This window comes from Pinus tabuliformis, chromosome 6 (genome assembly GCF_031772625.1).
Source record: "Pinus tabuliformis cultivar Carrire ecotype Pingquan chromosome 6, CPIR1, whole genome shotgun sequence".
Classification (NCBI taxonomy): Eukaryota; Viridiplantae; Streptophyta; class Pinopsida; order Pinales; family Pinaceae; genus Pinus; species Pinus tabuliformis.
This window is the reverse complement of record NC_142292.1, coordinates 135,724,581-135,743,838: the sequence shown is the minus strand read 5'-3', so window position 1 is coordinate 135,743,838 and position 19,258 is coordinate 135,724,581. Positions and strand designations below refer to the sequence as shown.

At 36.4% G+C, this 19,258-nt stretch overlaps 1 protein-coding gene across 1 annotated transcript; it reads left to right on the top strand.

The window, feature by feature from the left end:
- Positions 1-275: 275 nt before the first annotated feature.
- LOC149257733 (ethylene-responsive transcription factor ERF106-like) lies at positions 276-1,148 on the top strand. The gene has a single exon (XM_089370150.1). The coding sequence runs from the start codon at positions 293-295 to the stop codon at positions 983-985; it is 693 nt and encodes a 230-aa protein (XP_089226276.1). The 5' UTR covers positions 276-292; the 3' UTR covers positions 986-1,148.
- Positions 1,149-19,258: the final 18,110 nt, after the last annotated feature.

Genomic DNA, 19,258 nt, shown 5'->3' with positions numbered 1-19,258 from the left:
CTTCATATTGTAAAGTGTGTACATCAAATTTTCATACTGACATTGGAGGGTGTGTACATAAAGTTTGATATTGAGACTTTCACTTGGCTGACTCTTTCTTTCTTATCTTAGATGTTCTAGAAGCCAGGAAGATGACGGATGCCATTATTGCAGGTTGAAGAAATATTAATATATTAATAATAATTAGATGTCAAAAAGAGCGTGCGTTGCCACGATGCAATGTATTTGTGAGAAAACTTCGGAAGGAAGGGACGAAAATGACCGCCAATGAAGGATTTATATTTCTCACTAAATGTCGATACCACCCAATCGGCGAGAAGGCACGATGGAGGTCGCACAAGGGATGAGTATGAACATTTTGAATGTATTGGAGTTCATTCGCCACCATTTGTTGGAAGAAGAGGACGAACTGGATATTATGCATCTATATGACGCAGGAAATGAATGCATGTCCTCATCTCTCTCCTTCTCTCCTGGCGGAGATTATCTCCGCGCCACTAGCAGCGGCTCATGCCAAAATAGGAGCAGCAAATCGACATCAGAAGGGAATGAGAATGAATATACACAACTACAACACTTTTCCTCTTCTTCTTCTGTATGCGCTGTTACGAGAGCAGAGGCGTTTAAGGTAAAGCCACAGGCACATGAGGAGCACAATGGAGAGATGAAGCAGATAAGCGGTAGTCACTACAGAGGAGTCAGGCGGCGGCCGTGGGGTAAATTTGCAGCGGAAATTAGGGATCCTGCCAAGAAGGGGTCCAGAATTTGGTTAGGCACTTTCGACACCGCCGAAGAAGCCGCTCTCGCATATGACAGCGCTGCCTTCAGAATCCGCGGAACCAGGGCTCTCGTTAACTTTCCCCTCGCCATAGCTTCCAATTCAGAAAAGGGTTCGACAGCGGGTCACATGGTGCACAAGAGAAAGAGAAAGGAAAAGGAAACCGTGACAGTACACTGTAGTGGTCGAGGGACTGCCGTCTGGTAAAAGAAAATAAAATGGGGAGCAAGAAGCAGAAGTGGAGCGAGGTCAATAAATGTCACAATAAAATATATTAATGATGTTGCAATAACGTAATGGGTAGTGCTGTTATGTGTATTTATCAGTTTATATTGCGAAATACAACCTTAGTGATATATTTTAGGTTTTAGATTGATTCTTGCGCATTAGCATCTTCGGATTTATTACGTAGAGTGACTGAAAACATATTTTGAAATGTTAGGTTACTCTGATAACATAAATCACTACCACTACACTACCACTATTGATGTTTTTAAAAGTTTCACATTTTTTTAAGCTAAGAATCTAAAATTGAGAATCTAGTTAGATTATCAAATATTTTCATAATTACACTTTGATGTAAGTTCCAAAAAAAATAAAACTCAAATTTGTAAATTAGTGTAACTATGGAACCCTTATCAAATTTAAATTTAAAAAAGAACAAATGTGCAAGGTCAATAAACCAAAAGATTCAGCCAATTTTATTGAAATAATTAAAAAAAAATCAAAATTGCTAACTCAAATCATCTCTATCAATTACATTTAACGTGATAACTTTATCATCTTCTAATGTTTAAAATGCTATGCTGCAACTTTCTTCTTCTCAAATGAAAAGTGAGAAATACTAGAAGATCTATGGAAAACATATTTTCTTAAAGATAAAAAAGTTAGGCACATGTTGTAAACTTTACTTTCAAATAAACAGGGACAATTATGCCTAAATCTAAAAGTAAACCAATAAACAACAACATTTATATCTAAATTTAGAAAGTCAACCAATAAACAGGGACATTTATGCCTAAATCTAAAAAGTTAATGAAGTCGGGTGTACCTTAATTTAGGGTTAATCTCATTCATGCCCAAATTTAAAAAGTCAACTAAGTCATATTCTTAGCTTAATTGGGGTTAATCTCCTACCTCAAAATGCTAATTTTTAATAAATAAATTATTAATATTTATTTAATATTCCTTTTATTTTTATATTTAATATTTTTAATTTATTTCTGAAATTTAATTTTTTTTTAATAATAATTTTCAATAAAAAATAAAAAATTATTATATAAAAAAAAATATTTATAATATTTTTTATTATTATTTAAATAATAATAAAATTATAAATCACTAAAAAAAATCATTAAAGAAAAACAACGCAACTTACCCAGTTCTAAAAAAAACGCATGAATAATGACACCATAACAAATATTTGCAGAACATTGTTGAAAAATAACTAATGCAAGAATCATGGTCTCTAAGACAACTCACTAATTTCACAAAACTCACTAATTTCACAAAAGTGATAACAAAAATTGGATTTTCACTCGACCTTAAACATATGCCCATAGCTAGTAATACGATTTTCGGAGAAACCACATAAAAGAGACGAAGACTTGACTTTATCGAGTGCTATCATTCAATGTGTCGGGGGTCGTTTGCCTTCCATAATGACTATACACCATGTTGCTGAACACAAAGCCTTTGATCAGAGCCCATATTGAATGTGCTCGGCCTTGTAGGAGATGCTTCGTACACTTCTCCTTGTGCCTCATTAATTTTCGAAGAAACCATGGGACTCATTGGGACAGAAGACTCTGTTTTACGCCCCCAAGGTAACTTCCTTTTGTATTTTTATAATGTTGAGTTTTTAATTAATTTTGACGAGAATTTTTAATTATAAAGGTTGAAATTATAATTTTAAGTGGTTAAGTGTGAATAAGTTAAATGTTTAAGAGGTTTCCAAGGATGTTAAATTTATTTTTACATTAAAATTGCAAGGTAAATAATAAAATATTGTGATTTCATTAACAATGATGTGAGAATTACCTAATTAGAATAATATCTTCAGGTAAGTTAAAAGAATAAAGTTATATTGATATTTTCATAGTGAAATTGTTCATAAAGACTCATACTTAAAAAGCCAAAGAATAAGGCTACATTGACATTTTTATAGTGAAATTATTCATATAAATTTATATTCTAAAAGCTTAAGATTTAAGATTTAATAAGGTGATTATTTTAATTGATTTTGTGTGATTAGAAATTAGGAAAATTATAATGTTAAATTGATAAATTTAAATAATATGAATGCTCTAAAAAATTTCAAGTACATTTATTAGATTCAAAAATATAATTTAAATGATAAATAATCATGTTGTCACCAAAAATTTTGTTCCCAAATTTTGGTGTGAAAACAAAAAAATCACTTAAACTACACCTTTAAAATAATAAATTATATTAGAAAATGTATATGTAATTTTAATACATGTATGTATTTGTTGAAATTAGATCTATAACTCAAAAAAAAAAATAGATAAGATGATGCAATGCAACCAAATCTGTTGTTTTAATTTTATTGGCAAAATAAAAGAATTAGTAAATAGATGCATGCATGTATGCATTTGTTGAAATTAGATCCATAATCCAAGAAAAGATAAGATGATACAATCCAAACTTGTTATCTTATTTTTATTCACAAAATGAAAGAATTAGTAAAGGGAAGCATAATGTGAATTTAATTTATCTCTTCCATCTAAGCATTTTAGATTTAAGGTTTTGAAAAGTGTATGAAAGCATTTAAATATATTTTCCTTATGATTTTAAATTTCATATTAAAGTTTTTTTTTTTTTTGTATGTTGTAATTTAATATGGTAACAACGTATGTACTAGATAGATCGATCTGATTAAGAAAATTAGTTTTTCTGTTCTAAAATTTCTTTTCAGATTGTATTAAATATGCTTGAGGATTTATGAGATTGTTTGCAAGTTTAAACATGAGATTTTTTAGTGTTTTTATGTAATTTTTATGTGCAAATTTACATAAACAAATGACTAAACAACAACATATAATAGACATTAACATCACCATAAACAATATCACAACATAACATGATGAGGGAGTTCACCCCTACTGGGCTACATCTCCTCGGTCCAACTTCCAATGGCTTGCCCTCTCTATTTGCTAAAAAATGTGAATGCATCAGTTTGCAATGCTCAGAATGCTCTTAAACATATTCCAATGGCTCTAGAATGCCAAAAAAAACTTGTGTAGCCTCTTTCTGCTCTTAATTTAGTCAAAAAGTGAAGAAGTTAAATGCCCCAAAATTTGGCATCATCATACAATTTTTCCCCCAAAACGTGCTAACAAAGCGACAATTTCGATGAAAACTAGGCGAAATTGTAGAGAACAATTTAAATGTCCACTAAGACATATGTACCGAAAATTGTGGCCACATGCCCGGGGCTAAGGCCAATGACCTGCCCTCGTCGTTCGGGTCCCCACTCCTCCTTTGCGGTTTTCATGTGCAGTGGTGTGACCATGGGCTGGCCCCACGCGAGCTACCCTGTTCCCCAAACAATGTGGACATGAAACTTTAAATACAGCGAGCAAACATAGGGGTTAAGAACTTCCACAATTGCTTATTGGTAAAGGTTGTGTATTTGTGTTGGGAGGTCGTTGGTGTGACCCCTGATGCATTCGCTCAGACTATAACCAAATTTTTGGTATCCTCCTAGGCTGTTGGACACCACTCCAACTAATCACAAACACACAAATTCGACCAATAATACCATGCCACTTGTTAGCACCCCATTCATCGAAGGAGCCCATTGACTAAGTCAAACTTCCACATACCCTTACCAGTCAACGCCATGTTAGTAGTATGGACTGCTGACTGGGCTGTCAACTTATTCTTTTAATTCGTCTGTCTGGGAAAGTGAACCAAACTCGTTTTTAGAGTCATACAGAGTCTATTTCGCACAAAATGATTTGTGCTAAATTCAAGATGACGAGCACTATGTGATCGCCAGGTTCCACACCAATTTGGAAACTTTGAATTTTGAGTTACTTTTTTGAGCACCTGATCATTCCTCCCCACTGTAAGCCTTTTGTAGACCAAAGATCACTTTCATTTGTCCAAAAGCTGAGAGTACAATTCCCTCACCTTTCCAATCTCAATCCATTTGGCCTTTGAAAGATTTGTTCCCTTGAGCCCCACTCGAAAGTAATCCACATTACCTCGTTTTGAAGACCTTGTTCTTCTGTCAAGAATGGTGCCTTGTTGTAGATCATCAAGGTATTTAGGAGAAAAATCCTCTATGGAAGGAATTTGGAAATTTTCTCCTTGATCTCCAATCAACAGAGGCTCATACAACCTTAAGTTCTCAACATTAACAACATCATAAATTTGCATATATGAAGGCAAATCCAACCTGAAGGCATTGTTACCAATCTTTCCAAAATTTTGAATGGACCATATCTAATTGGTTTGTTTTTTACCTTCTCCTTGGAGACTCTCTTTGCTAATTTGAATCCAAACTTCATCACCAACTTTGAACTCGTGATCTACACGATGCTTGGCATGCCTTGCTTTGTACTTGCCTTGGCTCTTTTCAAGTTTTTCTTGAACTCTTTGGTGTACTAATTGGATTTGTTCAATGAACCTTCTTGATTTTTCTATGTCACTATGACCATCAATAGCAACATGTTCCCTAAAAATAAAATCCAAAGGAGACTCAGGAAGGTATCCCAAACATGCCTCAAATGGCGATGTCTGAGTTGAAGAGTGTTTGAACTAGTTGTAAGCATGTTGAATATAATGGAAATGTTCATCCCACAACTTAGGATGCTTACTGCAATACCCACAAAGAAGATGTATCACTGTCATGTTTACCACCTATGTTTGACCATCTGTTTGTGGATGAAATGTTGTACTATTTTTCAATTTGTTGTCCATGAATCCCCACAAGCTTGACCAGAAGCTACCAACAAAGCGACAATCTTGATCACTAATAATGAATGTTGGCAATCCAAAATGCACCCATACATTCTGAAAGAATAAATAAACAATTTGTTTAGCTATAACTTGCTTTCTACATGCCATCAAAATAAACATTTTGTTGAACCTATCCACAATTACATACAAATAATCATGACCTCTTTTTCACAATGGAATACCTCCTATAAAATCCATAGAAACACTCTCCCACGGTCGTGAAGGAACCATAAGTGGTTTGTACAATCCTAACTTCCTATTATTAGGCTCACTGGCTACACATAATGAACATCCTTTAGTAAAATGTGACACACTTTCAAGCATACGAGGCCAATAACAATACCTCTGTAGATGTGCCACCGTCTTACTTACACTGAAATGACCAACAATAAGAGAAGTATGTGCCTCTCTTATGATGTTGACTCTTTCTCCCTGTGGAATACAAAGCTTGCCAAGATGGTACAACAAGTTATAATGCAAATGATAATCTAATTCTTCTACTTGGTTACCTTGACTCAAGATTGCATAAACATCCTGAAAGTCATTATCTAATGCATATTTCTCAATATAACTTTCATGCAAAGCAAAATTATGCTTGAGTAAAGTAGGTGCACTAATAATAGGCCTAGAAAGCATATCATAAATTTTATTGTAGATGCCTTTCTTATACCTGATTACCAGTGGAATTGTTGAAGAAAACCCATCCATCAGAAGTGCCTTGATTGTTGCAACTTTGATTGATATTGCAAGTATTGCAATCGCTGATGATCAATGTGAATGATTGTTTCCTTACCCATCAGGTAGTGTTTCCACTTTTTCACACTTTGCACCAATGCATACAATTCCTTGTCATATGTAGGATAAGTAATCACTGCACCACTGAAAGTTTCCGAATGATAATAGATAGACTTACCATGTTGCATGAGGACTGCACCCATGGTGTATTCAATAGCATTAGTCTGAATCTTAAATGACTCTCTCAAGTCTGGAAGTGCAAGTAATGGAGCTGAACTGATCTTTTCCTTCAATGCATCAAAGACCTTTTTCTGTTTTCCTCCCCACTGGAAAATATTTTTCACACTTGTGAATGCATGCAAATGAGTTGTTATATAACACTAGTTAGCAGTAAATTTCATCCAATATTGGGATGCTCCCAAAACTTCTTACCTTAGTAACTATCTTGGGCCTTTGCCAATTCATAACGACATCAAGCTTGGAGTGATCTATTTTCAACTCACCTCCTCCAACAATATGACCCAAGTAAACCAAATAAGTTTTTCCAAACTCACGCTTTGACATCTTTAAATACACCTGTGCTTTCTTGAAGACATCAAGTACTTTTCTCACATGCATGACATGTTCATCATGAGATTTACTGAAAATTAATATGTCATCTAAGTAGACTATAACAAAATCATCAAGAAATTTCCTCAACACATCATTCATCACGCGCATGAAGTTATAAGGAGCATTACATAAACCAAAAGCCATAACTAGCCATTTAAACAAACCTTGTTTTGTTTTGAATGTTGTCTTCCAAATATATTCTTTAGCAATTCTAATTTGATGCTAGCCACTCCTTAAGTCCAACTTAGTAAAATACTTAGCATTTTTCAATTGATCAAGTAAATCATATATTATAGGCAGTGGGTAACGACTCTTTACCATAATATTTTTCAATGCACGGAATTCCACACACATGCACCATGTTCCATCCTTCTTTGGCACCAAGTGAACCACATGGCGAAGAAGTTGACCTGATGATGCCTTTATCCAACAAGTCTTGAATTTTATTTTTAATTTTTGTACTTTCCATTACTGTCATCCTGTACATGTCAATGTTAGGAAGAGGACTATCTTGTTGCAACTGTATCTCTTGTTGGATTCCTCTCTTGGTAGGCAATCCTTTTGGTTTCTGAAGCATCTCATAATATTGGTTAACTACATCAACCCATTCTGATTTCAATCTTGAATCACAACCTTTAGAAGCTTCATGATCAACATCATTCTTGGGTTTGATCATTAGAAGCACAAAATTCTTGCTTGAATTCACTAGTCTTTTCATTTGTCTCGCATTAACAAGTGAAATATTTAGTTTCTATCCATGAGCTCTCATAATATATTGTACTCCGTCTTTGAACAAATGGTATTTGTTTTCATGTCTATGGAAGATAGATTTTTTGTCATAGAGATATGGGCTACCCAAAACTATACCACATATGTCTAATGGCACAACATCAAGCTCCACTTCATCTATCAAATTGCAGTAATGGAGAATTTCAGTTTACACTTCCTAGTTACCTGCAATTGTGCATTGTCACACACCCATCCAAGTGGATATGCTCTATGATGTGGAATGGTTTCCAAGTTTAAACTTTTGACAATGTTTTCAGAGATAAGACTTGCTTGAGAGCCATTGTCGAAAAGAGTATCAACTTTGCTATGTTTTGAGATCAACCTTATGTGAAAAAGTTATATCCTCTTATATTCATTTGGAGTTTCATTGTGTGAATTTGAAGTACTAGTGAGAGCAACAAATTATTTCCCTTCATACCCATTGATATAATTTTAGTTTCATCACCCGAATCAAATCCCAAATCTTGTTGAGTGGTTGCAGTTGTTGTTTGTTTTCCCTTGTTGTTGAATTTATTTGGTTTCATTTCAGGATGAAGCTTCCAACAATGAGCTTCATCGTGACCCTCTTTGGAACAATGCTTGCATGTTAATTTCTCTACTTCCTTATTGATAGATGCATTTTTCTTTCCCTTCCCTTTGAAACCCTTTTCTTTTCCTTTACCCTTAAAAGGATTTTTACTACCCTCTTCTAGAGTGTTTTTCCCTCTTGCCTCAAGATGTGTGGATTGCGAACACACCTCATCTAGATTATTGGGACTAAACATAAAGATAGTATACCTAAGGTAACTGTATAAACACCCTATGTACTTCAGCAACGTGCCTTGTCATTGCAAATCTATAGCTAACATTAGATACCTTTTTATGAATTCTTGGTTGTAATCTTAAACATTTTGACCTTTAAGTTGTCTAAAGTTCTTCCAATTCATGATGGATTTCTGCATATAAACTAGAGGGTAGAATTGTGTTTTAATTGTAGCAATGAAAATAGACCAAGAAATTGAGATCTTACCGTGTTTTTTAATCTCCTCTTGTGTCTTTGATTCCCACCATACTAGTGTTGCACCCTCCATCCTCAAGGAAGCTATTTGAATCTTTATGTCATCCTCTTGAAGGTTCTGAATTTTGCAATAGACCTTCAACTGACGAATCCAATTATCTTGCTTTTGTGCATTCACTTCACCATTATACATGGGTAGTTCAAATTTAACATCAAGTTTTAACAAGGGTGATTTATCAGTTCCTTTTGAGGTATGTTGATCAGTATGAGTAAGGGTTTGGAGCTTTCACCATGCAGTCTGGTATTCCTCTCTTCATAGAGGAACTTGACCATCTCTATCCTATCAAAGAAATCCTTCCCGAAGACCTTCTCATATTCTGTCATGTTTGTAGGTTCTCCTTCATGAGAAATGCTCACTAGAGTCTCAACTACAACTTGAGGTAGAACTGGTGGTGAAGATTGTGGCAACCTAAACCTCCTTCGCCTCAACCCAACTTCAAGGCTTTCAACCAGCTTCCCTTCTCCTCTCTTGAGTTTTAGCCTTATAAGAATGACATTCACTAGCAAACCGTTAAATCTTTATTGCACAAATAAAACCAAGAGCTCTGGTACAAAAATTTATCCGATTAAGAAAATTAGTTTTTTTATGCTAAAATTCCTTTTTAGATTACATTAAATATGCTTGAGGATTTATGAGATTGTTTTCAAGTTTAAACATGCATTTTGAGTGTTTTTATGTGCAAATTTACATAAACAAATGACTGAACAACATCATATAACAAACATTAACATCACCATAAACAATATCACAGTAGCACATGACGAAGGAGTTCACCCATCTTGGGCTATGTCTCCTTGGTCTAGCTTCCAATGACTTGGACCTATTTAATATGAAAAAAAATGTGAATACACCAGTTTACAATGCTCAGAATGCTATGAAACTTGTTCCAATGGCTCCAGAATGCCCAAAAATTCTTGTGTAGCCTCTTTCTGCTCCTGATTTGATAAAAAAATGAAGAAGTTATGGCGTTTCCAAATATTCTACTAATCATATCGTAAATTCCCCAAAATTCGGCATCATCCTACAATTTCACCCCCAAAATGCAATAACAAAGTGACAATTTCGCCGAAAACCAGGTGAAATTATCAGACAGTTTAAATGCCTGCTAACACCTATGTACTGAAAATTGTGCATGAGACTAAGGCCAATGGCCTATCCCTGCAAGCTGTGGCCCCACTCCTCCTCCGCGGTGGTCGTGTGCGATGGTGTAACCATGGGTTGGCCCATTCCCCAAACATCGCAAACATGAAACTTTAAATACAATGCGCAAACATAGGCGTTAAGAACTTTCGTCGTGGCTTATTGGTAAAGGCTCTGTATTTGTGTTGGAAAGTCGAGGTTTCGGCCCTCGCTTCCTCCGCCCAGACTATAACCAAATTTTTGGTGGCCTCCCTGGATGCCACGTGGCAACCTCCGGATAAGCCACGTGTCATCCCGTGGTTGGCCACCACTCCAACCAATCACAAACATAAAAAATTGACCAATAATACCATGCCACTTGTCATCATCCCATTCACTGAAGTATCCGATTGACTAAGTCAAACTCCCACATACCCTGCATAGTTAGCGCCACGTCAGCAGTACGAACTGTTGGCGTGGCTATAATTTTTTTTTGAAAATTTGCCTGTTTGGGAAAGTGAACAGAACTAGTTTCTGGAGTCATACAGAGTTTGTTTCATGCGAAATGAGTTGCATCACATTTAGGATGCTGATCACTATGCGGTCTTCCAAGTGCCACACCAATCCAAGACAATTTAATTTTCATTTATTTTTTTGAGCACCTGAACATAGATACATGAGATGGATGGATTTTATCATGGATAAAGTGTTAGGGTAGTTTAGGTAAATTTGACTTTGTTAAGATATGGGTGGTTTTCGAACTTTAGTTTATTGACCTATGGTATTCATGCACTAGAATATAGTCTATTTAAAGGAGAAATTATTCCATGTGAATTTGTCCTTGTAGTCATTGGGATCCCAAGCAATGTTGTCTTTAGACACCACTGCTTCTCTCATTTTTTATCCTAAGAAGTGATATCATAGCCTGGAGAATATCAAATTTGTGGTTAGATTTTTTTAGTGTTAATTAGAGCATGGCTATGAATGGACAGGAGTTGAGGAGAGGCACTCGCTAAGCAGGTTGGAAGGAAGTGTTGGAGAGTGTTCAGGCTATTATTTCTAAAGTTTAAAAGAAGATAAAGTGAGTCGTGGAAATTAATGGAGGCGAACCATGAGCCTCAATCTTCTGGAGAAGGAAAAATGCCCTAGAAATGAAGATAATGATGGCAGGACCAGAAAAAGCATGAGGAAGTTACCCAAGCATGTGGCTTCATCTAGTGATTTCTAAGAGAAGGGTTCCCTTATGGATATGGTGCAGACTATGGTGTCTCAGTCGCACCTTACAAAATGAGTTTGTGGAAATGGAGACCATGGGTGTAGCGGAGTTGTTACCCCACATATGACATTCCATAAAAAATAGTCAATCCCTAGATGGAGTTAGAAACCACCCGATTGATGAAGAAGTGATATGCCTTGAGGTACAACTAGTTGAAGGCCACAAACTAGGAAGAGGTGGAACCCTTGTATTCTTGCTATGGGGGAAAATATTACCCTCGAAGTCCTCCATCCAATGCCACCACATGATTCAGACACACCACAAGAGACATCAAATAGAGAAGGAAATGCTAATGAGTAGGGTCTTCCATGGCGAATAGGCAACAAACACTGAATGTGGAGATGAAAATAATGACTACATGGATATTTTGCATTTTCATTGAAGGAGCGACATAATGTCCTCCCCATCCATGTTGAGGTAGGGGAGAAGTTATTAGGTACGGTTAAAAATCCCAAGGGTTATGTTGAGGCTCAAATGTGACATTACTGGATTGAGTGATCTACATTCCATTTGCATTATGAACAAGGGTGTATTTAGATGAGTTTCGATCATATTGTGGTTGTGGATTATATTTAGGGAGCAGAGCATGGCATAATGGTATGTCATCAAATCCATATACGTGAAGCATGTTCCTTATTTGAGTTAGAATGGAAAGTTAGTATGTGGTTAGAAGCATCCCAAAAAATATTAATAGTGTTAGCTTAGGATGTGGAAAATTATGTGGATGAGTAGAATCTAGTAGCACAAGGAGTTATAATATACATCAAGTCATTTTGGGAGGTGTATGAATTACATTCCAAGGGATGATTCTATAATAATTTTGCACGGAGTGATTTGTTTGAATATAATGAAGTGGATATTGGTGAAAGAGAAACTAAACATGACTACACAATGAACCATTATCATAGAAGCACATATAAATGAATAGTAACAATATTGGCATGGTTGTGTGGTCAAGGAAATTAGCTTAAGTAGAGTGTTATTGTGAGCATGCAAAAGTAACAATAATAATGGGAATTGGATGGGCCATGATAGTTCAAGTCATGTTGAAATCCCAGGTCAACATATGGATTGGGAAAGATATTGGAGGAAAGAGAGGTGGCATAGAGAAAAGAAAGAATGAAGACAGAGTCAATGGCCTTGAATTTTAGTGAAGGAGCCAACATGTGATGAGAGTTGTGGTGGTTTGATAATACTAGTGGTGTGTGAACATCCTAAGGGACCAAGTAGATCTTCCAAAGTCAACTTTGGGAGGATGGTTATGGGTTTTAGGTTTTTGTGCATGCTATAATTTAATATGTTAAAAAATCTTGTAGTAGTAGATCCATGAGTTGGATGGATTTTACCATGGGTAAAGTCTTAGGGTAGCTTAGGTAAACTTAACTCAGTTAAGTTACCAGTCATTTCCAAGCTCTAGGTTGTTGGCCTATGGTATTCATGTGGAATATAACCTATTTAAGGGCAGAAATACTTTAGGTAAATTTGTCCTAGTGGCCATTGGGATCCGAAGAAACATTGCCTTTACACACCACCACTTCTCTTCATTTCTGATCTTAGAAATTGGTATCAATGCCTGAGGAATATCAAAGTTGTGGTTGAAGTTGATGTGTGTTCAATAGATCAAGGTTGTGAATGGCTAATATTGGAGGAGAGGTAATCACCAAGAATGTTGGAAATAAGTGTTAGAGAGTGCATAAGTTGTTATTACTAAAGTTTGAAAGAAGATAAAATGAGGTGTGGGCATTTATGGAGCTGAACCATGAGACTTATTCTTCTAAAGAAGGAAAAACACCCTAGAAATGAACACACTTACAACGAGTATTGAAAAAGAACGAGGAATTTTCCTAAGAATGTGGCTTTGTGTAGTGGTTTCAAAGAGAAGGGTGACCCTAGTGGATATGGTGTAGACTATGGTGTGCCAGATGCACCTTATAGAATGTGTTGGTGGTCATGGAGGCCACGGATGCAGGGGAATTATCACCCCACATATGATATTCCACAAAAATTATGCCAAGCCATGGAAGAATTTAGAAACCACTTAATTTATGCATAAATGTTAATCCTTGAGGCATAACTAGTTGAAGGCCAAAAACTAGGAAGAGGTGTTAAACCTTGTATTTTTATGTTGCATGGGACTGAAACACGCAAAGTATTTTTTCCAATGCCACCACATGATTGGGACACTCCAAAACATATATCACATAGATAAGGTGACGATAATGAGTAGGTTATTCCATGATGGAGAGGCAACAAGCAATGAAGGAGGAGGCATAAATAGTGGCTTCATGGATCTGTTGCATTTACTTTGAAGGAGTTGTGTAATGTCCTCCCCGCACATGTCAATATAGAGAAGAAGTTGTTGGGTAGGGAAAAAACCCCAAATACTATGTTTATGCTCAAATATGACATCATTGGATTGAGTTCTCTAAGTCGCATTCACATTATGAATAGGGGCGTATTTAGACGAGTTACTATCATGTTGCGGTTGTGGATGATAGTAAGGTAGTAGAGCATGGAAAAAGGGTATATAATAAAACCCATAAAGGTAAATCTTGTTCCTTGGTTGACTTAGAAAGGAACATTGGTACATGGCTAGAAGCATCAGTAAAATAATTAATAGGGTTAGCTTAAGATGTGGTCAAAGATGTGGACTAGTACAAGCTATTATTGAAAGGAGTTGTATTAGACATCAATTCATTTGAGAAGGTGTATGAATAAAATTCCAAGGGATGAATCTACAATAATTTTTCAAATAGTGATTTTTTAAAGATAATGAAGTGGATGTTGATGGAAGAGAAACTAGACGTGACTACCTAGTGAACCACCATCATAGAAGCACATATAAATGGATTTGTAGTAGTATTAGCATGGTTTCATGGTTGAGGAAAATAACTCGAGTAGAGTGCTATTGTCACCATCACACAAGTAACAACAATAATGGGCATTGAATGGGCCATGAGAGTGAAATTCATGTTGAAACCTCAGGTTAAGGTATGGATCTGGAGAGATATAGTAAGAGACAGAGAGGTGACATATAAAGGAGAAAGAATGAAGATGGAGTCAATGGTGTTGAAGCTTAATGAAGGAGCGAATGCGAGAAAAGAGTTTTAGTAGTTTGATAAGGATTTTGGTGTGTGAACACCTTTAGGGTTTTTGGTTCTTTTTATGGAATCTTTCCATAGGAAAGTGTATTCTCCAAGGAATTTGTAAGACTTATTTTTTAGGCATACATGTTGTGCATAAGACCATGATAACACAAGTTGTGGAATGAACCACTTGGATAGGTATGAGGGTGGTAGGTGTACTCATATGCTAGCTTTAGTTTGATTGTTGTAAGACCTTAAGATTTTGATTAGGCATACATGCAGTTTAGTGGCACATGGTGTTAAAAATTTGTGGCATGGACCACATGCATAAGTACTAGGGTGACAAGTTTACTATTATCCTACCTAAAGTGTGGGGAAGGGGGGGCATGCACGTGGGGGAATGTGAGATCTTAGATGAGATGGTTACTGAACCATGTATGAGAAAATGTATCTTAGATAACAAAAAAATATAGCGGCTAGTTATTCATGTATTTAAATAGTTGGTAATTTTTTTATACAAACTTCGAGAGAGTGATTAGGACCGGGTTAATCTCCCTAAGTCAAGTTTGTAAGATAGGACTTTTAGGGTAGTTCAAATAAACTTGACTCAGTCAAGTTACCATTGGTTTTCGAGCTTCAGGTTTATGAGAACCTATGGTATTAACCCATGGTATTCAAGTGGAATATAACCCATTTAAAGGAAGAAGACTAGGTAATTTCTCCTAGTGGCCATTCAGGTCTGAAGCTACAATACCTTTAGAAACCACCACTTCTTTTTGTTTCATGATACTAACAAAAATATTTGGATCTATTGCCCCTATTATCACAGTTAAATTTCACTCACAGTAGTGAGTTACTTTAGGTGCAACGAACTTGTCCAAGGTCCACCCAAATGGAGGGTGTTTGAATAAAGTGTGATACAATAAAAGGAAAGAAATCTGAAACACACAATAAAAAATCATGAAGAAAATGAATCAGGTTACCTTCCTATCACAGGGAATCCAACTCTATTTAATGTTGTCAGCTTGTAGGAGATCTCCTAGAGACCTGAGCTCCTGCTCCTACTTCTAAATCTCTACACACAAAAGAGAAATCAAACCACTATTTTCCCTACAAACAAAAGATTAGCTCTGCATACTGTAGAGTCTCTACTTTACACCTTATCATCCATCATTACCTACTGTTTTAATCACTTTCCTCTCTCTTTTGCCTCATTTTCCACCCAGATCATTACATTAGTTGTCATTAAACATGATCAAGTGAGCTTTTCTAATGGGTGATTGTTTTGTTTAGTTTTTGACATACTTACAGGCATTCCGCAGCCATCTGCTGATTCCGCAGCCATCTGCTGATTCCGCAACCATCTGATGATCCCGCAGCCATTTTGTTGATCTCAAGGTTCCACGTGCCATTTTGCAGAACGAGCCACATGGGCATGTTGGAATATATGTGCTCGAGGTTCCTGTGCCATCAGTTCAGCCAGCCACGTCACCTGTACCTCCGGTCAAAGGGGGTCAAGTTTCGGTCAAATAAAGGCAGCTTAACGCTGATGCGTAAGCTGTTAGGTTACGACGGTGACTTGTCCATGTTTTGCAAGCCGTGGGGAACATGATCCAACGTTGGATTCATTGCCCATAACGACCAGGACCTCCAGCTCGACCATGAGGCATATGACGTGTTGACTGCACTTAATTACGCATGACATTCTGTTGATTTTCTGTTTTATGCTTTACGCATTAGGCTATCTTGCAGACGCCTATAAATACTTGCGTCTGCATACGCTTATGTTAACTTTTTAGCTGTTGTAGTTTATGACTTTGTGAGAATTTTAGCACACTTTTAAAACTCTGTTTTATAGTGTTGTTCCAGCCCTTTGACTATGTATTTCTGCATATAAAGTAATGGAAACAGTGTTGTTTTGAAGTTCTACATCATCTGAGTTTTCTGTGGGTTGTTTGGATGGAGGGCCCATGTCCATGACTGCCCGTGTATAAGTATTTCATGTTCATACTTCTGCAATTTCTTTATTTTACTTACAGCATTTCCTTTTCTTGAAGTTATGTACAGCTTACTTTCTTTTCATTGTTGCAGCCTTTATTTTCACTGATCAGCTTTGTCTCTTTGCAGGTTTTGACCGGGATTAAGTGTATTGTATTTGCTTTAATATCTAATGGTAGTTGCAGTTGTCTTATTCATAACGCTGCCCTTTTTACTCTGTTTTCTAGACTAGTTTTTAGCTTAGTTTTACAAGTTGGATGCTAACTAATTTATGTTCTCTTTATCATGAATGGTTTATCTTTCAGAGAGCAGAACACTAATTAATTGCAGCTTGTTTTTAAGTAGTCTTGGCTTGTGGCACTAATACTTTTTCCACTTGTTACACATAATCACACATGTAGGAAGCAGTATGATGGAAAAGGCTTAGTAGTGCTATAATTTGTCACTTAGAGTTTTTATCAATTCTTGGATTTGTCTTCAGCTACTTCCTAATCGTGTTTTACGCAGTACTATGTGGTAGAAGCAGGGAGTTAGGAAGAGATAACCATTATCATCAATCCTTGAAGTGATTTTCTTGTTTCTTTTATTTGCAGCAATATGGATAGAGACTAATGCCATTAGAACGTGGTCATTTGCTTTCAAGTCATTTCAAGTTATTTACTTCTTTCAAGTTCTTTTCCTTTACAAATTCAGCAAGTAATTAGAAATCACCATTCACACACTTTCATTCATCTAGAACTCACTTTTCACACACTTGCACTCATCTGTCTATAATCATCACTCCATCTTAGGAAGATAAGTTAACCATAAACAACACCCCAAACGACAAAAGCTCTAAGAAAGTTGCTTAAGTACATATAGTACACCTTCACTTCATCAGCTTACGAGCCCCAGGTTGACAATTAATGACATCAATTTAGGAACACTAAATTGACTAAACATTTTGGCGTCGTTGCCGGGGAAGTGAAATTAAGTAGCCATACTTAGATAAAAAAAAAACATAAAAATTTCAAGGAAAGAAGTTAATAACCTATCCAAGTATGCTCTCCTCTTGCACTTTAAAGTGATCTGGAGGATCAGAAAGGAGAAAGTTATTGATTTAGTAGTTTCTTGAGTATGCTCTCTTCTTGCACCTAGAGTGAACTGGAAGATCAGAAAAAGAACTATTAACTTGACTTGAAGAAAAATAATAAAAAAATGGCATGCATAGAGCTAGAGATTCTAGAGGACGGTTTTTAGCTAGAGCTCGAAGTTCAATTTTTACAAGTCCATCTGCTTCAAGGGATAGACAAGAGACACCCCCCTTATCTCCAACCGAAACTCCTAGTCCTGGAATTCCTAGAATTCAAGAGCCAAGAGTTGACTCTCCTACACCTTCTATTGAGTTTGAACCAGGAAGAGACTCTTCTCTTTCTCCTACAGGAAGACCAATTATAATTGAGGAATTGGAATCATCTGAAGAAGAAGGAGAAATCTCTTCTCAGTCACCTTTTGTAGAGGAACCAGAAGATTTTGAAATCCCTAGGAGAATCATCATGGCAGAGGAAGAAGGAGGAGGTAGAGGTAGAGGTAGAGGAGGAGGAGGAAATAACAATAACAATAATGGAGGTAGAGGTCCCATTGGAGGAGGAAATAGAAATGGGGATAATTCATTTGGGTTTCCCATTGTTAATGAGGATTCCCGAGCCACTATGAAAAACATATCACCATCTGTCCTCCCTAACTTCCATGGGTTAAGGACTGAGGACCCTGAAACATTCTTATTTGAGTTTGAAGTGGTGTGTCGAACTTATGACTACCTGGATGACTCTCAGAAACTCAAGTTGTTCCCTTCAACACTGAAGGATCAAGCCTTGAAATGGTTCATGGGGTTACTCACTCAATCCATTAGGACTTGGGATGAGATGAAACAGACATTTTTGGATAGGTATTTAGACTATTGCATGCCTACTAATCACAAGGACGAGGTTTTTCAAATGGTACAAAAAGAAGATGAGAGTCTAGAAGATTTACTTGAAAGATTTCAATATAACTTGAAAAGAGCAAAAATGAATACCTTGGATGAAGAGACCTTAAAAGCCCTCTTATTGAAAGCCATTAGGGATGAATGGATAGACATCTTAAACATGATGGGGAAAGGGGATATTTCTCAACTTTCTCTCAATGACATAGCAGAACTTTGTATCCATCTCTCAAGGGGAAAATCAAAAACTCAAAAAGGGCCTAGAGATCCTTCTCTCCTTAGGGTGAATAAATCTGCAACATGATCAATGAGTAGGGCTGAAATCGGTAGTATGCTTGATGAATTTAAAACTGACATCTTAGGGAGTCTTAGTGAACAACTTGATACCCTTAAGATTCACAATAAACAAAAAGCAGAAGCCGAGGCTTTGGCTATCTTTTGCCCGAAATGTAGAAAGAAACATGCTTTAAGGGAATGTCCCTTAGATGCACACGTTGTAGAAACATGTGTAATTTGCTCAGAAACTCATGAGACCAAGGATTGTCCCTCAATTCCTGGACTCAAAGCAGTCTTTCAAGAGGATCCAGATACACTTGAATCTCTCTGTTTTATTGCAAGGAGACCTTGGCAAGGACAACAGAATCAAGGGTTTAACAACTCTATGAATTCTCAAACCCAACCAAGTTGGAATCCTTGGCAACAACCTTGGCCTCAACCTCAAAATGCTTTCCAAGCATGGATGCAAAGCATGCAAAATCCTTATGGGAGATTTGCACAATTCTATCAATATCCTCCATCATTTCAGAATCAGCAAGCTCCACAACTTCCAAACTAAGGTCAACAACTATCATTGCC